Source organism: Plectropomus leopardus, chromosome 4 (genome assembly GCF_026936395.1).
Source record: "Plectropomus leopardus strain MGB_pleo_1.0 chromosome 4, ASM2693639v1, whole genome shotgun sequence".
Lineage (NCBI taxonomy): Eukaryota > Metazoa > Chordata > Actinopteri > Perciformes > Serranidae > Plectropomus > Plectropomus leopardus.
Window position 1 is genome coordinate 38,865,713 of NC_142179.1, and position 25,225 is coordinate 38,890,937.

Genomic DNA, 25,225 nt, shown 5'->3' on the forward strand with positions numbered 1-25,225 from the left:
TATATTTTTTTACCAGATATTATAATGGGAGAGATTTAAGTAACTTGGACTTTGGTAGATTTTCCTGGTTTAAAAGGTGAATAACAGGAAGCCTGAGCACAGCAGTGCTGAGGAGAGGGCTATTAAAGGGGCCCTATTGTGCTAATTTTGGGGATTATATTTTTATTTTGGGGTCTACTAGAATAGGTTTACATGCTTTAATGTTTAAAAAACACATCATGTGTCATACTGCCCTCTGCTGAAACTGTCTGTCTGAGCTGATGTCCCACCTCCTGAGAGGCCCAGTCTGCTCTGATTGATCAGCTGACTCTCTCTATGCACATTCTTTTCTATTTGTTACATTGTGATGTCGCAAAGTTGTGGCCCAGATGTAGAGCGGGTTGTCCTCTAATCGGAAGTCAGTGGTTCGATCCCCGGCCTCTCCAGGCAACATGTCGAAGTATCCTTGGGCAGGCAACATGTCGAAGTATCCTTGGTAGCAGGTAGCACCTTGTATGGTAGCCTCGGCCACCAGTGTGTGAATGTGTGTGAATGGGTGACTGTGACATATAATGCAAAAGTACTTTGAGTGGTCAAAATACTAGAATGATCTCGACTGTTAGTTACAGTGTAGCAACATCTACACGGCTGGTGCATTTGAGCAGAGGAAGTAGAGACGGCAGATCCAGCGGGGATACATTCAACTCATATTAATTTGCTCACACTGCCTTTTCACTAAAGTTTGTCTCACCAGCTCTTCCTGTGTTATTGCTTAGTATGTGGCCACTCCTCTTCACTGTTGAACATGTAAATATTTCTTTGTGCTAGTTGGAAAACACAAGCCTCAGTTGACACTAGGATTGTAAAGAGCAACACCAAAATCCTGCCCACTGCATCACTGGAGGATTGCTGCTTCCACTGTAGTTCAGGTAAGCCCTCAGATCATTTCATCACTTTTATTATGATGGCTAAGATACTCCCTGTAATGACACTATGAACTGATCCATGTTTGTATAAAAACAGCTCTATTTGTAGTGGACAGCAAACTAAAAACAAAGAAAATTTGGTAATAAAGCTATTTGCAGTGTTGTTGGTGTTAGAGAAGTAGGTGTTAACCAGCATTCATTTCAAAAAGTAACTGCAACATGTCAAAACAACATTGATTGTCTTCACAGAGTGTGTGTTACTGTGTCTGGTTGTAGAGCAAAGTGTGAGGACAGCTAGGTCTCAGCAGAGAAGAAACAAGTGCTGACCTGCTGCAACAGAACACACTCTTAGACATGAAGTGGTTAATCTGTGGATGGGTGCGGGTCCTGATGATTCACTGGAGCCTGGAGAGGTCACAGGTGTCCATGTGCCTGATGGCTCAGTGTTGCCATATCAAACAGTGGTGTCCTGTAAACACTGCCAGCATGAGGGGCAGCAGCTTCACCGGCTTTCCTCCACATGCTTTTCTTTGAATTTCTTAAGGGCCATTTGACCACTGTTGTGGTTTGTTTCAGACGCACTTCAGCAAGCAGCGAAGCTTTCTCATTGTTGAGTAAACAACTATTAATGTTAGTTATAATAAGATACTCCTTTGAGATTTTTAGTTGGAACTGGTTGTCCTCTGTTTCTGACAGTTTTCAAACTGGTGCCCAGTTTTCTGTCATATGTTTGTTTAGTGAATGAGTTTTCTGGATCTTTTTAAAGGGTTGAGAAAATGGCACTCTTGGTCAGGGTAATTGCTACTAAAATTGTTGTAGAAAATTGTAAATTTTTATGTATTATAATGTTTTTTGTAATGCATTTTAACTGGACATTGTGCTGGCTCGTTTGTGGTTTGTGACAGATGGATGTCTGTTCGTGTTTATCGTTGCAGTGATGTTTATGCTATCCTGTCGGGGAAGTCTTTTAAGAAAGAGATTTTTCATATGAATGAGATTTTTACTTGGTTAACGACAGCCCGCAATGATTATAATATGTAAACAACTGTTTACTCACACAGCCTATCATTAGAAAGCTACACTCCTTGTGGTCTGTTTGATGCGCATCATTTTAAGATACCGCAATCATAGCAGGTTCACCTCAGTCAAACAGACATTCCAACATAAATGGTCCTCGCACACTCCAAAAGGCCCGGACAATCTAAATCCAGAGAACTATTTAATCCAAACACATTATTATAATCATCATTTAAAATGTTCATAGTTCATGATGTTTGGTCCTGATACTAATGTTTGCATGCAGATATGTAACATATTAATAGTATATTGGATACTGAACACCAAGCTTTTTGATTGGCACCTCACTTGTGTCAGGAGGAGCTTCCATCTGCGTCTGCTCTACAGCCTACTGTTATCAATCAGTGAGGGGCCTGTATTGAAAGGAAGATCCTGCCTGAGTTCTTGGGTTTCAGAGCCAGTCCACCATATAAATAATGCTCATAGCTACAGTGATGTCACCTGTAGGAGTGTGGACTCCAATTCTGAAGCCTTGAGTTTGGCATTTCGGCCCTTGCCATCTTGACTTTTTGAGGCCAGAGGTGACCATATTTTTAGACGAGGAGCTTGAGCTATGGAGGAGCGAGGGGCGGATCTGACTTAAAGACTGCTAACCCACCCGGTGCAGTTGTCATGAACGTTAATATTAGCTATAGATACCAAAAGTGTTTTTTGTAGGCTTACCAGGCTGTACATGTTTATTTCTGCTGTAAAATTAAATTAATTTTTGGATTTTTTCTTTTCTTCATTGTTTTATGTAGCATTTTTGTACTTGCAAAAGGTCTCCAAGTAATAAAGCCCAAAGTTCAAGCCAAATGGAGCTCTCTCTGCTCATTTGAGATTCAGTGTTTACTTCCATAACTTGTTGACATCACAATGTAACAAATAGAAAGAGAGCCAGCTGACAAATCAGAGCAGATTGTGCTTCCATCTGACCAATCACAGCAGAGGGCAGTATGAAACACATAATGTGTTTTTTGAACATTAACATAGCATGTAAACCTATTCTAGCAGACCCCCAAAATAAAACTGCGATCCCAAAAATGAGCATATCAGGGCCCCTTTAAACATTTTAACATGGGGGTCTATAGGGATTGACTCTGTTTAGGAGGCAGCCTCAAATGGACATTAGGGGAAATGCAGTTTTTGGCACTTTGCATTTTTTAGCCTTGAAGATTACTGCTTGAGCCAATCTCAAGCAAGTGGCTGGCCAGATGGCTTATGGGTCTCATAGTCAAAAACATTTCTGACATTAAGTGCACTTTTGATTGGATTACTGTCATCACATACTCTTATATATGTACATAAATGATAAATAAATGGCTGTTGTCTTAGAGGGAGAAACTGTCTTTCTCATCAGTTGAGGTTTTCTATTAGCACTTTTATATACAAGAAGCTCCTAAATAGACACTTAGTCTGTGCTGATCAGTTTTTCTCTCATAATGTTTTACCGTCTTTCTGAACAAAAATATGTGGAAAATGTTTATTTTCTGTGATATTGTTATTTATTATTGTTATCTGCTTTGACTTTGGACTATATGAAGATTCAAGCATTGATCCCATTTTGTACTTTCCAGTTCTATTCATCTTTAGCATCCATTTTTCAAGAAAATATCAGGCAACAATAAAAAAAAATGTTTATCTCTGTTTGCAGAAAGTGAGATAAACACTGAGATAACTATCTATATCTATCTATCTATATGGCAAATTCACAATTTGAGAGAAACAAATCTTTTGTGCAAAACTTTAACCTGTGAAAAATGGGAACAAAAAAAAGTGTGGTGTTAAATTGTTCAGTGTAACTTGTATTTTGATAATCATCACTCTTACAGATCATATAGAGGAAGACTCTGAGGAAGGATGAATCGCTCCTGTGTAAACTTCCTGAAAACTCTGGTGATAATTCTCAACTTCCTGTGCTGGGTAGGTGAATTAAGACTCACATACATACAAGATTTCATTATAAAGTAAGAATAACAACTTTTCACTTTATTGACTGACTTTACTAAAGTATATGTGACAAGAATTAATCAGAAACGCAGCAGTTTGCTTCAGTATCCTTTATGTTTTCTTCATCTTTGCAGATAGTAATTTACTTGTGAAAAATAAAAAACTGAAACAAAACCAAAAAAAAAACATCCAGGAAAAGGCAGAGAAGGTGGTACTGTGGCAGGCGTGGATGAATTAAACACAAGGCTTCGGTGCAAACCAAATGGATCTTGTTTGCCAAGAATCCTGCTAGCCAACATATAGAGCTCTGGATAATAAACTGGACGACCTCTGTGCCCGCGCCATTTTCCTCAGCAGGACATTAGGACCTGCAATGTCCTCTGTTTCATCCAAACTTAGCTAAATGAGTCAAATCTTGGAGTACCTGACAGTGACTCTTTCACTATACACCCATCTCACAGAACAGAGGACTTGGGCAAGAAAGAAGGAGGAGGCGTGTGCTTTATGGTGAAAAAGAACATGCATGGAAGTGTGAATATTAGAATGCTGTCCTGTCCTGCTCACCTGTTATTAGTGTGGATGCTTCAGCAGCCACAATATTGTTCATCTTTTCTTTATTCTTAATTAACCCCCCTACTTTTTTTGTCCACTAACTACTTCTGCATACTTTCTGCTATTTAAACCATTAAACTATCAAAACATTCAGCTGCTTCAGGACATTATTGCTATGACTTTTCTCATTTCAACTCATTATAATTAAATATAATTTATAATAAATATAATTTTTTTCACATTTAAATAAATGGGGAAATTTTTCAAATTCTCTTTACTCCACTCCACTTTGAAAGTCTAGTGCTTCTGCTTTCTTTCAGCTAGAGACTCCATTTAAACTTTTAATGGGTCACAAGGCCTTCAACTCTTCTACTTTGATTTAGCCCTTTGTATCTTTTACAGTTTTTCTGTTTTTGGGATTTAAGTTTTATGCTTTTTTCAAACGATTTCTGCGTTTATAATGGAGTCAAATGGAGACGGAATGTTGGAGGTCAGAGCACGTGACATCACTAACGAGCTCCCGCACTCTGGATATCTCTGTCTCTGCTCTTTCACAAAAAATTCTCAAACAAAGTCTTCTCCTGCCCACAGTATGAGGTCTTCATACACAATTTGTACATCACGTCATAGGAAAACTTGTGGCGGTTGGAGAAAAGTAGGTTTGAAAGCTGACAACCCAACACAGCTGGCTCAGTGCGCCTCCAAACAAAAAGTTTGCCGAAAAAATCCCCATTTACTCCAATACAGACTGAGATGAGAAATTTCTGGAAATTTGCTGCCGCAAACTTTTTCTTACACAAAAATTTGAGATATGTAGTAGAATTTTTTTCAGACAAATTTGGTATTTCTGTGTTCGTGACAACCTCCTTTCTCTTCTCGTTGTAATATTTTGACTATTTGGTGAAAGGTATGGCGGTAAAAACTATGGGTTTGACAGAGACATTTCCATCAAATCCAACTGCCTCCTTTGAGCTGACCTGAGAGGAGAGGGGAGAGGAGGGGTGCACCTGGGCCATTAATTACCATGGCAACGGGCACTTACACACACAGAGTGCCATCCTGGTGTGTGCGTGACTCTTCCAATACAAAGATGCCAGTTAGTGATGCCTGGCCCACTTGTCCACTTGTAACTAATGGTTAACTGACCCTTTATATTGCCATCGTTGGCCCTTGTGGCCCCTCAGGTGGAGAGTGCCCTTATTTGGCCCTTATCGCCAATTAAAGTTGCCAGTTAGTAAAAATGGTCCAAGTAGGCCATCAATTGGCCCTTGTGGGCCCTCAGGTGAACAGGGGCCTTTATTGGCCCTTGTGGCCTCTTAGGTGTGTTTATCTTTGTCTGTTTCTCTGTCTGTCTCAAGTACTGCTCCTTGTAGTGATAGAAGTACTGCTACCTTCTCTACTTCCACAACTACAACAACTACTATGACTAACACTCATGCTACTGATACTACTAGTACTATTTCTCATGTACTTTCTGGTCAACTGCTACCTCTGCATACTTTAAGCTACAGAAACCATTTTAATGTCAAAATGTTATGCTCTACAAGGATATTTATGCCTTTCATTTTGTTTTCTGCATTTATGCCTAAAATATTAAATATTTATTATTCTAATCTTCAGTTGACATCAACTTCTTCCTATGACACACTCTTGCATTTCAACTTGTAGCTTCTTCACTTTAAAGCAGTTCAGTTTTCATTTCTGCCAGTTTTTCAGATATTTCCATCAATTTGTAATGGGTCTCTGCATTTTCAGCAATATATTTCTGCATTTTCAAACATGCTCTCAAACTGATTTCAGCTATTAGCATCCACACGCATGTTCCACAGGAACTGCTTTTTCTAGTTCTCAATCAAATGCAGACTGCACTTTATACATTCCACCATGCAAAGCAAATACAGAGACCTCTGCAAAGAGCTGAACCACCCACAGACTGCTATTCCTGATGCTTCATCACTATTGCTGCGCCACTGTTGCTGAAGATTTCAATTAACCTGACCTTAGGAGGTTATTTTTGACTTCATTAACATGTTAATGGCAGACAAACCCCAGACTTTCATGCAGGAGTCCGGTGTTCGCTTCCCGTCTGAATGTGATGTCTTTTTCTACACCTTACCATGTGCCTCTTTTGCCTAAACCTAGGCATTCATGCCAGCATGTGCTTTATTTGATGTCCCAGCATTAGTTGCCATGTGCTTGTGTTGCCTAAACATAACCACGTGCAGAATCATCCCACCATTTGTTTATGTTGACATCACTGTAGCTGCATACCAAAATGCATAGAGCAGATGCAGGAGGATACGTAGAGCATAATATGTAAATGCGGAAGTCCACTGCAAAGCGGCAACATTTGAAGACTTGAGATGACAATATGTTTGAGAAGCGGGCAGAACACAAACACACACACACACGCACAGACACACACACACGCACAGACACACACACACACACACACACACACACACACACACACACACACACACACACACACACACACTTTTTGACAAGTTACTGCTGATAGCCAACTGCCATTTGACACATTGGGGCACTCCTGTGACCAGTGCAAAGATGGTGTAAGACTGCACAATCTTATATGAATTTTTGTCTTTTTTTTTAATGAACCAACCAAGAGAACTAACATTTCATTGGAAATGTATTTTGTGTGATTTCATGTGACAAATTGGTTGATTGATTAGAAATTGGTCAAATACCCCTTTAAGAGAAAATGACTAATATAATCTGTCTTGAAGTTAAATCAGTAACCTGGATGAGGTCATTGTTCTGATTTATTTCAGTGTGCAGTTCCAGTGTATTCTGATTTATGCTGTAAAGTCAAAGATAAACTCACATATCCACAATAATAACATCAGATGTCTTTTGTGTCTCCTGTGTGTGTTGGAGCTGTGCGGAGCGTTTGTGGTGGCGTTTGGCGAGTTCCAGATGATCCACTCCAAGTTTGCTTCCCTCATCACCACCTTCTGGCCCATCTACCCTGCCAATACTCTGGTGGTCACCGGCACCATTGTCACCTGTGTGTGTTTTTTGGGAGTGTTGGGAGGCATGAAGGAAAACGGCTGCATGCTCATCACTGTAAGTATCAAGCATGAAATGATTCAAACAGGATGCGCTGAGTTAGGTAGTAAATGGGCCAGATTATAGTTTTTGTGATCAAGTATTTATTGGTTGTTTACAGACAGTGGGATGTAGCATGTCATAAGATGAATTTGACATGGCAGTGCTGACCCCCCAGATACACACAATACCCCATCCACAACCCCCCAACCCTGGCAGTGTACACAGGACAAAGCAGATCAGACACAGCAAGGGCCTGAAAGCTTTAAAGAAAAAAAAAAAAGAAAAGAAAAAAGTAAATATAATAAGATAAAATAAATTAAAAAAAAGAGGAATTAACCCAAATAAAGAGGAAGAAGTAGCAATAATAAAAAAAAAATTAAAAATAGGAGAAAAAGAAAACAAATAAAAACACTCAATAAACTACCCACCCCGTTCCCCAACCACCCAGGAATCCATGATGAGCCACTACATTGAACAGACAAGAATTATTAGAGTTGACTTCTGGTATGACTATGAGACGGTAGGCAGCTTAAAACGGGAGCTACCAGCCAAATAAGATAAAAAAAAGTGAAGAAAACCCTATAACTATAACTCGAAGACGGAAGAACATTTAACGTGAATAGAGCACAAAACACAACGGCAAAAGAGAGGAGGGCAAGGCCCGAATTGTTGGGAAAGACATAGCTTGAGATTGCGGCTAATGATGAGCTAGCTAGCAATGACAAGCAGCCCAGCTGGGTGGAGGAGCTACATGCTAATGTGGCTAAAATAGAGATGGGCCAAAACAACGTGGACGCTAAATTGGACAAAATAGGCAAGCAAACGGAGGACATTTTGAGAGGAGTACGTGGAGATATGGGACAACTGAAAGAGTTTATGGACAAGCCCGGTGAGGAGATGAAACATGGACTGAACACCTGCAGAGAGGAAGCAAACAGAAAGTGTGAGACTGTGGATGCGGAGATGCGTGCTCAAAAGGAGGACATTGAGATTCTCGAAGAACGCGCAGTGGAGTTGGAGGAGGAGGAGTGGAGCACCGATGTCCATGACATTATTAAGGCTTCACTAGAAAAACAAATCAAACTCCAAGAGAAACTGACCAACTTAGAAGGGAGATCAAGAAGAAATAATGTTCATATCTGGGGGCTAAAGGAGGGAATAGAGGGAGACTCTGTTCAGGAATATGTAGATAAGTTAATTCACAAGGAGTTGGGAGTGGCGCAGGATGTTGAACTGGAGAGTCAAAGGGCGCATAGGGCTTTAGCACCGAAACCACAACCAAACAAGCCCCCGAGAGCAGTCATCGTGAACTTTTTGAGGTTCGAGGTCAAAGGGAACATCCTTAGGACAGCCTGGAAAAAGACGGTGAAAGTGGAAGGACGGAGACTGACATTTGATCAGGATTACACAGCTGAAGTGGTGGCCAAATGTTGGAAATACGCAGGGCTCAAGAGAATGATGCGGTTCCAGTCACCAATGGACACTTTGAGGGTCCACTGGCCTGAGGGGGCCCAGGTTTACCACAGCACGCAGGACGCAGCGAGGGCGATGCGGCAGAGAGGATGGCAGGTACCGGACCCAGGAGACGAGGGACTGACACTGATGCAGAGACTGAAGGCTGCACGCAAGTGGACCAGAGTCGGGAAATGAGAACATGGGGACAAGAATGAGAAACGGTGAGGGAGGACGCACATTGTTGAAGGAGTAACATAAACATTGATTTTATCATATTACTTCAGAAAGTTAGAATTTCCAATTTTTGTCGAGGGTCCTTGAACACCACAACGGCTGAGCAAGAAACAAACTCAACAACGGAACTCTATTATACTGTAATGCAGTCTCAGAAGCTATATATCCTAGTGAATGTGATTTTGTTCTGATCAGAGCCACATTTAAGTTACCAATGTATAAGTTTAAAGACTGAAGGGCTCATGGGATCAACAGTGGCACAAATATATGGAAAGAGGGTTACAGACTATATGGACAATGTGTACAAAGCTCCAGCCGGGAGCCCCGGGACGTTAATTAAATGCTGGACACTTATAGTGAGCTTGGGAGACCACCCGTAAGGGAGATCTCCGCCACTAGGGGAGGCCCTCTCATTAGGAGAGGCCTCATGCCCTGCCCACCAGCAGGGGTAAGGGGGATAGGTTTGAAACCCCCAAATGCCTTGGGAGAACAAGTTTTGATTTTGTTGGTTTGTTTGTTGCTGTTGTTTCATTGTTTTTGTTTTGTGACATGTGGGGAACAGAAAAATGCACTAAAGGAAAATGTGATGCAGCGTAGGGGTATCAAAATGGTGTTGTTGAATGTCAATGGTATGAGCAACCCGATAAAAAGAGGGAAGGTACTAAGTAAATTTAGAAAGGAGGAGGTGCAGGTCATTTTTATGCAAGAAACTCACCTTACATCACAAGAACATGAAAAACTGAAAAGATATGGTTACAGCAATACATTTTATAGTTCATTTCAGCAAAGTCATAGGAGAGGGGTGGCCATACTAATAAGGAACTCTAAAATTTTAAATAAACAAAGAAATTAATGACAGAGAGGGGAGATATGGGGTGGTTAAGGGGAAGAGGGAAGGACAAATTGTTACACTAATAAATGCAATATATATAAAATATATGCACTGCTGGACAGTGAAAAGAAATTTTTCAAGGCTCTGTTTGATATCATAGCGGTGGAAATGGAGGGAATTTTGATCTGTGGGGGGGAATTCAATATGGTATTAAATTACGATTTGGATACAACAAGCACAAGGGAGACTAGGACACATATCACTAGATATATGAATTTACAACTGAAAGAACTGGGACTCACAGATATATGGAGGGATATGCATACACTAGATAGAGACTACACACATTTTTCACATCCACACTCAACTTACTCTAGGATAGACTACTTTTTTATGACAAAGGGAGACAAACACAAGGTGGAAGACTGTGGCATAGGCGTAACAGACTTATCTGATCATAGTGCGGTCTAACAGTAAACCTAATCGATAGAAAGAGGAACAGAGTCTGGAGGTTAAATGTAGGCCTATTGAATAATAAGGGATTAGTGCAGGTGTCGGCAACCTTTACTATCAAAAGAGCCATTTCTGGCCCAAAACAAACAAAAAAAATCTGTCTGGAGCCGCAGGTAACACAACACATAGTCAAACTAGCCTGTCAATATTATGAATGGGTCTATATGAGCATTCATTAATATGTTTTACCACTATTTATTATTTTTTGTTACATTAACTTTGCAGTGTTGGTGGTAAAAATTAAAAGATCTATTCATGCACTATTATTATTATTATTATTATTATTATTATTATTATTATTATTATTATTATTATTATTATTATTATCTATATGCATTATTAACTTCTCCATTTTCCTCTGAGACTTCTCCTATCTTGGATTTGGAATCCATAGCTAGTCAAGCTTTTTTGATTCAGGAGCGTCCACCGCTTTTGAAATTTGTCAAAATTAAGCAGAAAAGGCACCAAGGCCACAGAAATATGATGCATATTTTAGTTAATGAAATGCTAATACATTTTCATATTCTGTGTACAGGCTACACATTTTTGCAATTGAAAAACTGAATGAAAATCTTTAAAAAAAATAACCGCCATTCATTTCCATTTAATTTTTAGTCAGAGACACAGGAGCCACTGGAGAGGGGCTAAAGAGCCGCATGTGGCTGTAGAGCCACAGGTTGCCTACCCCTGGATTAGTGGAAGAAATAAAGAAAGATATAATCAGATATAGGGAGGAAAATGACAATGGGGAACTGGACCCGACCATTTTATGGGATGCACTGAAGGCAGTGATAAGAGGGAAATTTATAGCACAAGCAGCACTCCTCAAAAAAAAAACAAAAAAAAACCAGACTGGAACTATATCAAAACTTAAATGGGCAATTAAAGCAATTAGAGAGACAGCATCAAATTGTGAATGATTCAGAGACACTGGGGAAGGTTAAGGAAATTAGAGGGAGGATTGATAAGGTATTATTAAAAGAGGTGGAAAAGAAAGCTAGGTTTGTGAAGCAGGCATACTACGAAGGGGTACCCAAAGCAAGTACATTACTGGCCAGAAGGATAAGGATACAACAAACATTAAACACTATACATAAGATTAGAAACCCCAAAACCAAGGAACTGTTAAGAGAACCGGAGGAAATAGAGAGGGTATTTGAGGAGTACTATAAGGAATTGTACACACAGCTAGCTGCAGCAGATGGAGGGAGTATCAAAACATTTTCAGAGGGGCTGGATCTGCCATCAATAGGGGAAGAACAGAACAGAATGTTGAACTCTGATATTACAGAGAAAGAGATGGGTGATGCAATCAATAGAACAAAAAATAGTAAGTCACCAGGGAGCGGCGGGTTCACATCTGAATTCTATAAGATATTTAGACAGGAATTAAGCCCCATAATGTTAGCATCATTTAGATAAACTATGAAAGAGCAAAATTCCCCCATCCTGAAAAGAAGCCATATTCTCCATATTTCCTAAAGAAGGCAAGGATAGAGAACTGTGTAGTAACTTTCGACCAATATCCATACTTAATGTAGATTATAAAATATATACCTCAATAATTTCTAAAAGATTTGAGACATTTATGCCCGGCATTATAGAGGAGGACCAGACTGGTTTTATCAGAAAGAGACAGGCACAGGATAATATAAGGAAAACAATTCATATAGTGGAGGAGGCCCAAAAGAGGGGAGAAAGTGCGCTTTTAGTTAGCATGGACGCAGAAAACACATTTGATAGTGTGAGATGGACATATCTGTATAATGTCTTAAAAAAGTTTGGCTTTGATGAGAAGTCTGTTAAATGTATCACATCATTGTACAACGAGCCAACAGCACGAGTGAAGGTGAACGGTAGTCTGACTGGTCGGATAAAGTTAGAGAGGTCGACGAGGCAGGGTTGCTGCCTTTCCCCGACACTTTTTGATATATTTATAGAACCACTTGTCCAAGCAATTAGGCAGAACCACAATATTAAGGGAATAGAGGTAAGAGGTACAGAACACAAAGTGGGCCTATTTGTGGATGACATGATAGCATATATAGGACAGCCAGATGTGAGTTTCCCAAGACTTATGGATTTACTGGAGGAATATTGACACTATTTATGGTACAAACTTAATGTGACAAGACACAGTTATTGGCTCTAAATTACACACCAACAATAGGGATCACAGATAAATACAAACTTAGATGGGACATGGACAAGATTAAATACCTAGGGGTGAGCATCACAAAAGGGGTAGACAAATTATATAATGCAAATTACACACAGACCAACACAACATCAAGAGGGACTTAGGAAGGTGGGCAATGCAGACCCTGGACTTCAGCTCAACAATTGAAATAGTGAAAATGAATATATTGCCAAGGTTGTTGTATCTTTATCACTCTTTGCCCATATCTGTACCACAAAGCCAATTTATAGAGTGGGACGAAGGGATCTCAAGATTCATTTGGTGGGGGAGAGAGGCCCAGAATTAGACTTGAAACTCTGCAACTACCCAAGGAGAGAGGAGGAATGGCGGTGCCAAATCTCAAAGACTATTACTATGCAGCACAAATCAGGGCAGTAGCGTGTTAGTATAATGGGGACTATGTAACCAAATGGAAGGATATTGAAACTAAGGTAGAAAGCTATCAGATCCAAGCACTATTAGGGGACAGAGAATTATATGGGATAGAGGAAAGCCTACTAGACCCAATTACCAAATTCACCCTAAATATTTGGAACACGATAATAAGGAGATATAAACTAGACAAAGAGACAAAGATTTTAAGGTGGTTAACGTATGATAATAAATTTCAGCCGGGAAAAGAAGATCAGGGCTTTAAGAGATAGGCCAGAGAAGGCATCACAGCAATATGTATAATGATAGAAAAAGGAGAAATGCAAAGTTTTCAAAACCCAAAAGATAGATTTGAATTGGACAGAACCGACTATTTTAGATATCTACAGGCAAGGGATTGTTATAGAAGGGAAAAGAAGAATAGATCAGAACACTGAGCAGAATAGGGTTATTAAAGTAATTATTGATGCATATAAACGGAAAATGGGTGGGGTGACCTCGGCTCTGTACCAGGCTCTGTTGAAGAGTAGGGGAAATTCAACGCTGTATATAAAAGAAAAGTGGGAAAGAGAACTTGGAATTGAGATAACTGAGGAAGACTGGCATAATGTGTGTTGGGTGCAACAATCAATCACCGGGTCAAGAGTATGGAGGGAGTTCGGTTGGAAAATTGTTGTACGATTCTTCATTACCCCAAAGACAAAAGGGAGGTACACCCCAGAACAGAATGTGTGCTGGAGGCTATGTGGACAGGAGGGGGCAGACCACACACACATATTTTGGAAATGCCAAAAGTTAAGGGAAGGAGTATGGGGAGTATTAAAGGGGGTAAAGGGGGCTATGAGTTGCCTCAGACTGACATGGTGTTATACCTGTGGAATTTGACACAGGAAAACACTCAGGGCCAGGATAGATACTTGATAAAGGTACTCTTGGCAGCCAGCAAAAAAACCATAACAAGGGTATGGTGCAGAGTTGACCACCTAAAAAGGAGCAATAGCTGGGTATAGTAGAGGAAATATATGAGATGGAAAGACTCACACACATATTCAGGGTCCAGGAGGGGAAATTTGAATCAAAGTGGGAAAAATGGGTTGAGTATAAAAGAAGTGAATGACACCACAGGTTAGGAGATGGTTTCAGATCAGGGCCATGCATAACAATGCATAACAAAGAGAGGAAAACCCCATGTCACGAGGTAGATTTCTTTTATAGTTAATGTTGTTGTTGATATTATTATTGTGGTGGAAATGATATGTCTATGTTTATGTCACTCTGTAAATGTCATTTTTTCAATAAAAATGTAAGTATCAAAAAAAGAATTATTAGAGTTGAGCTGATTTCCTCCATCATCTATGATGATATCCACAGAAATAGCCACAGGAATACATAAAATATATGTATATGAAAGAACAGGACAATGGGGTATACATATGGTATATTATACATGCTCAAGAAGAGTGAGTGAGCTGACAGATATTTATTGCATGGCTCACAAGAGATTAACCACAAATAATAACTATAACCGGGTACAGATTTTTTGGAGCAGCATTGACCAACAAATGATATTTTATGTTTTTGTAACCGAGCCAGCTGTGCAACGTCTTTGTAGGCAGAGAGCCATTCCCTCACCGACAGTGCATGCGGCTGTTTCCAGCAACAACCTACCATTCTTTTAGCCGCTGTGAGACCAGCTAACAAAAGGCACCTGTCATTTATGGTTAGCTCCAAGGAATAGGTATCATTCCAGTGGATGGCCTCGGTCGGTTTGAACGTTGCAAACTCGACTTGAGTTTCATTTCTCCATCTTTCTATTTCTCTCTGTCTCCATGAACAGCTGGACTATCTTCTGACACCTCATGTGGCTGAGATTAGATCATGATGACAGCTTATCAGACTTTGTTTCATTTGAAGTCTCTCTTTGTCTCACAGTCTCTCTTGTGCAGTCCTCTAGTTCTAAAGCGTCATTTAGAACACATGCAGCACAGGCTGTTTCCACAGTTCTCTCTTTTGAGGTAGATTAACAGCAGATCACAGCATCTCATGGCTACAGCACATGCAGGCACCCCCCCTTCAACTTCTTGGGGTTATAACTCCTGTGACAAAGGGGTGTGGTGCTTGACCGTCAAAGCGGGAAAAATACACTCCTCCCTTCTATCACTTCTACTGTTTTAACTATCTAGATCTAATGTCTTCCTAAAGTGTTGATGAAGTTCACAACAGGCCTTCAAATCTTCAATATTTGAAACCATGACACTCTCCTCTGCTGATCGATACCAAACACTTATGAGAAAAACAAATAATTCTTTGGCAGATCATTAACTAAGTAAAACGGTATTAACCACGTTTAACAAACACAACAAATATGTGTGAAAATAAGTAAGTGTAATAGGTGTAATACAACGGTGTCAAAACACTCTGATATAATTAAAGGCTATTAAAGATCCTATTTGAGTAAAGCTATACAAGTACTAGCATCAAAATATAACAAAATATGAAAGTACTTAATATGACCAAAGGTCTATCAACAAAACCTATAATTCGAAAATCACAATTCACACGATTACAAAACAATACAGCATCTGCACACAACAGTGTAAAGGAACGATAATTAAGATACAAATAGAGGAGATGCATATCAAAACGAAAGTCTGTACTAAGAGTCTTTCTATTCAGTGTGTAGCACGCTGCTGGCAGGGGGTTACGAAAGGTCACACCCCTCCACACACACACACACACACACACACACACACACACACACACACACACACACACACACACAGGCACAGCTTGTGTTTGTGAGTTTGGCATCAAAATCGGCATGTAAGCAAAGTTCCTGTTCTGTAGGTATGAGATCACCACACAACATTTCAAAGTACATTTTACTTTAAATACGAAAATCAGTCAGTGTGGTCCTCTCTTACAGTCTGGAGATGTGCAGATGTGTGCCACGTGTTGGACAAAAGCAACAAAGACATAAATTGTCGGTTTCTATGACATAGGGATCTCCTGATGTCTCCTTGAGTCTTTGCAGGAGTTCAGTGGACAGCTGCTTGCCCCAAATGAGTTGTAAGTTAACTCAAACTGTCGGTTGGGCAATAAAATCTGTCGTAATTTCGTTCTGCTTACTAGAGTCATGAGTTCAACAAGGCGGTTAGGTCCATTAGCTGACCCCGAGGGTCATCTAAGGAATCTCCAAAATAAGTATCAGTTTTGGGTAGGCATTTGAATATCTTCCTATCAAGAGTTGTCCTCATCATCCACTACACAAAATTAGGCATGATTATACCTCCTGCTGATTTATGTCTCTGCAAGCTGGAAGCTTTGATTCTGGGTTTTTTGTTGTTCCATACATATGTACTTATGATTGAGTTTTTCAATCATAAGTACATCATGGATATCATTAAGTACTTAATGTAATTGTTGACAGTTAATGTTTGAAGTGAAGAAGATATATTGACCCCTAGATATCTGAAATGGTTAACAACAGGAATATCAAATGGAGGTATCTGCCCATTTAATTTCCCAAGAGGAATTAATGACAACTTTGTCCAATTAATTTTATATCCAGACAAATTACCAAAGTTCTTAAAAGTCTTTAAGAGATGTGCAAGTGATTTAGATGGGTTTTCTGTAAAAATTAGAATATCGTCCGTTTACAAAGATATGTGATGTGGAGTATCATGTATGGTAACTGGGGCTACAGTCTCTGACTGTCGGACAGCCTGAGCGATAGGCTCTAGAGAGAGAGTGAACAAAAGTGGAGATAGAGGGCAGCCTTGGCGAGAGGATCTGGAAACTGAAAATCTGGGTGAGCATATATTGCCTGTTACTACTACCGCCACTGGTTAATGGTGCACTACTCAGTAAACTGAATGTCATTCTGTGATGCTTGCTTAATTCTCCCATTAAAAACATTAGCCTTACATATGCATTCATGACAAACTAAAGTACTGTTGCAGCAAATGTTTTTTCCCGTAGTTTTAGTTTTATCTTAATGCATTGTTCGTTCTGTTCTTCTGATTAAGTTATGAACTGACTGAAACTGATTACTAGACACCTGTGTGTAAAGCTGTGTTTCCACCAAGCAGTCTGCTTCAGTTCAGGACAGTTCAGAACAGTTCGGTAGACATTTTTTTGAGTATCCATTATGAAAATTTGTGGATGCTACTTTTGGTACTGTCCCCATTTTTGGTTCCCCCTCTGTTGGGGTACCTAGCACACTGATTCCAGTTCTAAAAGGTGGAGCTGAAACACTGCAGTATGTTGATTGGTCAATAGAGGATCAACACTCTGCTCAGGGCGGGGCTGTGGCTGCTTTAACCACTGTTAATAGTTTTTCATACATTAGTAAACTCTAACATAAAACGAAAGGATGTTTGCAGCCTCTAGCAGCAGCTGGAGACTGAGAAAAAAAAATGAATTCACTTTTAAGGTGAAACGTTTCCTTGTAGTGTTATGAATGCATGCATTGATGATGTAAATTAATCAACACACCTTAAATTTAAACATGACAACTTTGACCACTCTTTATTGTCTCTCTTGGATGGCAGACACTTTGAGAAATAAGTAGATGTTTAAGTGTTTTATAAATTTATATTAACTGAGACCAAATTATGTGACGTTCATATATTGTAGTCTATTCCTGTGTGCTCCAGCAGCACTAAACCTCTGCTGTTGTCTGAGAAGAAATTAATGCACAAACCAACAATTTCAATATATTCCACTGAGACAGACTCTCACTGCAGCCAGTTCTTTTTTGTTCTGAAAATGTAGGTGTGCAGTCTCATTCTATGGACCATAAACAGGACTGCAGATTTTATGTATCACCAGTGAACAAGGAAATACAGTGAGTGCTGCTGGACAGAGCAGTGAGAGACAACAACCCTGCCAACATGTAAAAGTACTGTCTGCAGTGGAAACGCTAAACAGATCTAGGGTTTACGGGCATGTTCGTATAGGTGATACTTTTGGTTCCAAAGGTACTATACTGAAAGTTTTTGACCAAAATGCGGCTTAATTTATTTAGCTATTCATTCAAGAACACAGTCTTTAGCCATGTTTTCACCAAAAATTTTAACTTTATAACTCCTATGAACATATAGCCAGATGAAAAATTGGGATGATAAGGAACGATTCGGTTGGAACAATCAACAATTTTACGTGATGGAAATAGAAAGAAATTGTATCGACTTGAACTGAACAGGACTACATGGTGGAAATTGAGCTTTTGAGGTGTTGAAGGGATTAGGGCAACAAGATTGATTTGATTTGTATTCTATCAGATTGTGTGGGGGATTATATGCAGGTTTCCTTTTGTTGCCACTCACATCTCTTGTTTAGCTCAGCCCTCAGCCCATCATTTTAGCCCTGCCTTTGATTCCATATCATAAACCTTGTTGTCAATCTTCAGAAAGATTTTTACAGCCTTGTTGTGAACATCTGTTTCCACTGCGCAGTGAATAAAACTCAACTGAACCAATCACAGAATTTTTTCTTCAGCAGTGCTAATCATACAAACTCACACGTTTGAATCTGATTTGCACTGATTGCAGTTTTTCATCCTGCTGTTCATCCTGATGCTGGTGGAGCTGGCCATGGCCTGTGTGTTCTTCGTCTACAGTAGGGAGGTGAAGGAGTTCATGTTCGGCCTACACAACAACACATTTATTGAAGTTTATTTATTGCCATTCATTTGATTGATATGGCCCCCCTTTGAAATATTTTCACTTCAAACATCTGGTTGGCAGAATTCTTCAAATTTTCCAAATGCACATGTGTAAAATTTGTCAACTGATGACGAGGTTGATAATATCAGAAGCTTATAGCTGGTAGAGGGACACGCAACACACTGTCATTTGATTTTGTTACTGCCAGCTTTGCACTTACCACTGTTGATTTTTCTGGTAGCATATACTGCCATGAAACTGGAGGCCACTATCTGTCACTGTCTGCCACTGTCCAGTAGGTATCTACAGAGCCTCGGAGGTACCATGCAGAGAAAAGAATAAATAAATCAAACAAAAATATTAATATAAAATACAAGAAGAGTTGAAAGCACTAAAAAGAGGTGTGTCTTATTTGACCTGAGTAGCAAAACAATGTGGCACTGGTTTCAAGTCACTGGTTCATAGGACATGAAAGCTATTGAAAAAACTGCAATTATTGCATCAAGTAAATAGGAAATTACTGATCATCGCCCAATCCACCTCCAGTTAAACGCAAGGCTGCTGGAGGTGATCTAACTATCCTCTGTTGCCCAGACAGAGTGAAATTGAGTAAAGAAGACACCGCTGGGTCCAGAATGAATGTCTGTTGAATATCCAACTTGAAACTAAGTTCACTGCAGTTTAAGACAATAGCATCCGCCAAGTCAGCATATTGCCGACTATATGATCCACAATCTCTCACCTTCCTTGATAACTGCCTTTTAGGCGTACTATTAATAATCCCTTACAAATCAGTTGTTGATGTCTTGATAACATAAGTGCCAAGTAGGTGGCAGTTGGAGTGAAATGATTTAATTGGCCTATTTAATTTAATAATTCAAATTAATCAATACAAGGAAACTAATTATGTCAAATGTATATGAATCAACCAAAATGAGGGATTGATTCAGCCAATCTCAAGGACACACAACAGTAAAGCGAGGCCACATTTTAGTTAAATGAGGTGATGCAAAAGCATCTTGAGCACTTGATTAAGTTAAACGTGGCCTTGATTTATTTATTTATCTCTCCATGGCAACTCCCGGGCTTTTTAAGTAGCCGTCTATTGCAGATAATGTAGCTTTGATCTGTTGTGCAGATTGACACATACTTTGAGAGGGACCTGATGCAAAGCTTGGAGATCTACAGACAGTCCAGTCCAGAAATCAGCACCCCCATTAAAGAAGACTTTGATGCTGTCCAGCACCTGGTAAATGATTAGCTCCTCTGCTCATCAATCTGAGGTGAACTCCACTGCTGTATGTCTTCATGTCATTCCGGTAGTCATTATTATCCCCACAAGAAATAAGCCTTGAGGAGATAGTGCACCTGGTTGTGTGTGTGCGTGGATGTATTTGTGTCTGCATGTGTGTATCTGTCTGCCCGCAGTTAATCTAAAATACTATTGGATAATCATCCTAATATTTTGTGTGCACATTTATAATTCTATGACCGAGGACCTCTGGTCATACCTGTTGAAAAAAAAATTACTGTGTCATACCATCATTGACTGCTGACTGCTCACTTCTCTTAACAGGCTGGTAGGGGCAGCAACTTTTCCTGAAATCAGCGTGGCTAAAAATAGCAATCCTTACTAGACGGCTATGGCTCAGAGGTAGAGCAGGTCATCCTCTAATCGGAAGGTCAGCAGTTCGAAACCCCAGCACCTCCCAGGCAACATGTCGAAATATCCTTGGGCAAGATATTGAACCCCAAATTGTTCCCAATGCGGCGTCATCGGAGTGTGAGTGCGTGTGAATGATTACTGAGTAGCAGGTGGCACCTTGCACGGTAGCCTCGGCCACCAATTTATGAATGTGGCATGTAATGTGTAAGCGCTTTGAGTGGTTAAAGACTAGAATTGCACTATACAAATGCAATCTACCATTTACCATTTACTTTCTGTTGCAGCACAAATTTTGGCCTTTTCTGTGGCTCAAAATCTGATATCCATAGAAAAGTTTGGTCTCATTTTGAACCAAATTATCTTTAGCTCAAAGGAATAGTTTGGACTTTCTGAAGTAGGGCTGTATGAGATACCTATGTATAGTTAATATATTACACACAGTGGCTGGCGGTCAGTGCGCTCCCTGTTTCCCTCGAGACAGCATTACACTGCTGTATAGAGGGGTTGATATAAAACATATTTTAGCCATATTTAAAAGAAAAAAAAAGAAAGCTCTCCAAGTGGACCCTGTATTAAGAGTGTTTTTACCGCCTCACCTCGTTGTCACACAACCTTTTCATTTGGCACATGTTCTCAATTGGATCATGTCCAATTGAGAACATGTAGTGTCTACGCAGAAGCCCAACTGCAGTGAACTGGATCACTGACTGTAACACAATCTGAAACTTCCCATTTCTAAAATTTCACATGCTTGTGTTTTCCTGACCTGTTCTAAGAAAGAACACTGAAATGTGCTGCCAGTGGTGACTTTTTTTTCTCAAAAAAATCAACTCTTCACCAATAGTGAAAGGTTTCTTAGCCTTAGCAATACGGTTAGCCGCTAAGTATGAAGCTCTCAGTGCACTCACATTCATTGATGTGGTGACCTTCAATAATTGCTTCTGTCCTTCTTGTTCATGTTTTGTTTCTTTCAAAAAACTCCAAAGGCCCATCTTTTAATGCAGGGTGCTTGGTCTCCATGTGCAGTTTTGAAGGCTTCATTGCCTCATTTGATAGCCACATATTATGCAGAGGGGGTTTGGTGTGTGAGAATCACCTGTCACGATAAACCTGTATTTTGTGTAGGATTTTAAGTAGGACTCCTGGTATTGTCTTTGAAATGCATGTCTTGTCTTTCCCGTAAACTGAGTAGGTAGGCGGAGTATTACAGTGCATGCTACAGTTGGGCTTCTGTGTAGTGACATTATATGGTTGAGAAAAAACAGTGTCAAATAAAAAGGCTGTGTGTTCACTTGGACTAATATAGATTGTTCACTTAGACTGATATAGATTTTTTTTAAGTAGGCTTTTTTAAAGCGGCTAAAATAGAGTTTTAAATTGACCCCCCTAAACAGCAGTGTAATGTTGAGCTTTTGGGTGTGAGTCCTGTCTGATACTGAATACAGAGCTCACCGGTCACCTGCTGAATGCTGAATGTCATGTACTGACTATAGATAAGTATCTAATATAGCCCCTCTTCAAAAATCCCGAACTATCCTTTCAATGCCATACCCAGTAAGTAAAGTTTGTAAACTTTGCGCTCTCTCACTTTGAGAGTGAGAGAGCGGCAAGCCGCTGCATCTTTGCTCACCGTCATTGTCTAATAATGTGACAAGTCTGTGACTTGGCAGTCCACTAGGCACAGCTGGCTGCCATGGCTGCGACCTGCTTTTATTCCATCCGCCACACAGCAACATACAACACTGGGAGCATCTCAGAAGCAGAGTGTTTTTCCTGCCAGAATTTTTAGACTTTTTAGATTTGTGTTTCTTCCATCAATAGTTGCTGTGCTGTTTTCTTTTTCTCTGTTTATTGTTGTTATTTCCTACTTAGTTGTGCTGTAGCCTACAGACAAAGTTAATACTAAGTTCAGTTATAAATGACATGGATCAAAGACTTGTGGCTGTGTTTCACTTATTAAGGGTGGTTCCACATTAGGGACTCGGGGCCGGAAACACTTGACCCCGAAGTCCAGTTCATTTGATTAGTGTGGACAAAATGTTCTGGACTCAACCATGCCAGAGTCCATTTGGTGGTTTCGGGCATGATTCATGTATAGTTGAGTACGGAGGAATCATGCTTGGACACGATACGAAACAGTCGTGCCTAATGTGAAAGCACCCTTTGAAGACATTTATCTTAATAACTACATTGTATGTATATTTGCATACAGTGCCTTAGTAGGAAACTCAATCTGCTCTATGCAATTTACTGTCCCCTCTGTAAAAAAAAAATAGAGGAGATTCGTAATTTTAATGGCCTCTGGGAAATACGTACATCTGAAATGCCAGCAGTAGGTCTGCTGGAATTGTAGAAATTGCCTTGAGTGCTCTTGATCATTTTTGCGGCTGCCTGGCTGCCTGGCTGAGACCAGTGCACTTTTATAGTATGATTATGTTTTATTGCTAATATGTTACACACACTTTAAGTAGATGAAAGACTTTCTTCTTCACTTTCCCCTGATCTGGTGATGTATATGTTTATTCCATTAAAGTAGCCCTTTCTTTGTACAGTTCGGGTGCTGTGGAGTTCATGGTGTGGAAGACTGGAAGGGTAACGTGCCAATATCATGTTGTATCAAGGACCCCTGTAACACCGTCCCTCACAACTACTGGCAAGAGGTTACATTTACTATATTATCATCTTATAAACACCTGCTTCTCAAAGGATCTCCAAATACACACAAAGTTCTCTATCATTCCTCATTTGATCCAACTCATGGCCATGGCAGATAATTACAATAGGCACCTTTGCACATTAAATATAAAATAGTTAACTATTCTGCAATCAAAACACTCTTTTCCTCTGTAACTTCAAGACATACCAGTAAATGTCCACTTCCTGTCTGTAACTTTTTTGATTTTTTTTTACATATTTATGAGTGTCGCTGTAAATGTGCATCTCAGCCAGTTTACTCTGTATGAATAACGAATAACTATACATTTTTTTTCTTTCAGGGTTGTCTCTTGAAACTGAGAAACTGGTTTGCCAGGAACTATCTTAGCACAGGTGCAGGCGTTGTCACAATGTTTATCATACAGGTACAGTAATTCAGTCAGTCCTCTTATTTTCCTTATTATAAAGCTTACAAGCATCAGTTAAACCCTGACGTAGTAGCAACACCATGGAAGCTATTAGTTGTTTGAGTCAATGGCTAAAAACAGCTCAATGTGTTTTATGTATTGGAACTACTCATTTCAAGCCAGCTAGCTAATGATGATATCCTGTGGGCAATCCAGCACTGTTGCTATGGTAAACATGTTACCAGCAGTACTAACATTAACATTCATTCAGAGTCATGTTTCTCTTTTTTGTTTTTCTTTTTTATTCTGTCTTTGGACTCTGCCATCTCGAAATATCTGTCTGTTTAGCTGCTAAATGCTCCTCTATGTTGACCATCTTGTCTCTGTCCAGCCGGTTCTTATTCCTAAATCATCAAATACCACGACTTTTGCAGTGATTTAAGTGTAAGATCCCAACACAAAAAGCCAGCTTTTGCAACTGCATAATACATGAGAACGATGAGAACGGGTTGGTTTGTCTGCTGTTTTGTGCTCAGCAGGAAGTGTACTATCAGTTTGAAAAGTTTTGGGTTGAAATTATTTTGATCAGAGCTGTGAGAGTGAACCACACAATTCATTTGTGGTGTGTAAAACCAAAACAATGAGCTGACATATGCTAAAATCTCCCAGCTGAAAAATGTGGGGTAGGACAAATGCAAGGCATCAAGTAATAATTCTCTGTCTGTGGGTTTGTCAGATCAAGCAATGCTGTTAACATTACACATAGTCCTTTGCCCTATTGTTAATAGGAAAGTATTGATTAGAGCATCTTCAAGAAGTCACATTTTCACAGTGGCCTGTGTTCCAGAGATGGCAGCATCACTATTATGTAGCCTAGCTGACTTGAAGTTTCAAGCCAGCATAATGCAGCCCTATATTCTTTATTGGTTTTATTAGATTTAGTGTCTTTGAAAAACATTGTTTCATAGTAGTTAAACTATGTTTTTCTTGTCCTTTTTGTTTACAGTTCATTTGTCTGTCTATCACCATCCCTCTCTTTTGCCACTTCAGTAGACATGGCCTGGGCTACCAGTGAGAAAGGACCAATAAAACTGCCTGCAAATTACAGTATCTTTTCATATGTCAACAGGTTGTTTTTCCCTCAATTTTATATTAATCTGTTTCAAATGTCCAAAGGTTGATGCTGCTGCTATTTCCAGTCATCAATAAGGCAACAAACAGGAGAACAAGCACAAGCTGATGAGGGCAGTTGATCATCGTTATTGACAATGTTATATAATTCTCTGTAAGCAGTGTAACACGGCAGCATGGTGGCTAGACAGCTAACAAGGCATCCGCAGTCGTCATGTCAGTTTTCACCTCATCAGTTTGTTTTGAGAACAGTCGTGTCTGTATGAAATGAGCCTTACATTTATTTAAACATTAACCCTGCTGTAAAAAACAGCTTTACCAGCTTAAGATGGTTCTGGGTGTCATTCTGGGCTTTTGCCTTAGAAGTTGTTATTTTAACTATTTTTCCACATGATCATGTCATTTTAACCATATTTTGCAGGTGGTGAAATACATGGTATTTCAAATGTCACAATCAGTGTTGCTGCAAATCATTGACATATCCCATGCTGTGATCATCAAAAAAAAATCAGCTTTGAATGAAGTATATTGAATATAATTTTTTAAAAAATAA

The 25,225-nt window shown here is 39.6% G+C and overlaps 1 protein-coding gene across 1 annotated transcript; it reads left to right on the top strand.

Moving 5' to 3' along the window:
• On the top strand, positions 1–25,225 carry LOC121945030 (leukocyte surface antigen CD53-like). Its single transcript, XM_088077249.1, has 8 exons — positions 1–908; positions 3,794–3,884; positions 7,365–7,553; positions 18,700–18,774; positions 19,952–20,062; positions 23,032–23,139; positions 23,476–23,559; positions 24,548–25,225. Exons 2-8 carry the CDS (start codon positions 3,822–3,824, stop codon positions 24,614–24,616), a joined length of 699 nt encoding a protein of 232 aa, XP_087933375.1. The 5' UTR covers positions 1–908; positions 3,794–3,821; the 3' UTR covers positions 24,617–25,225.

What these genes read in the sequence shown, in the direction of transcription:
- LOC121945030 (XM_088077249.1), top strand. Translation starts at nt 3,822, where the DNA reads ATGAATCGCTCCTGTGTAAACTTCCTGAAAACTCTGGTGATAATTCTC. An exon ending in TCTTCGTCTACAGTAGGGAG is followed by an intron (nt 18,775 to 19,951) that starts GTGAAGGAGTTC and finishes TCTGTTGTGCAG; the next exon opens with ATTGACACATACTTTGAGAG. An exon ending in TCACAATGTTTATCATACAG is followed by an intron (nt 23,560 to 24,547) that starts GTACAGTAATTC and finishes TTTTGTTTACAG; the next exon opens with TTCATTTGTCTGTCTATCAC.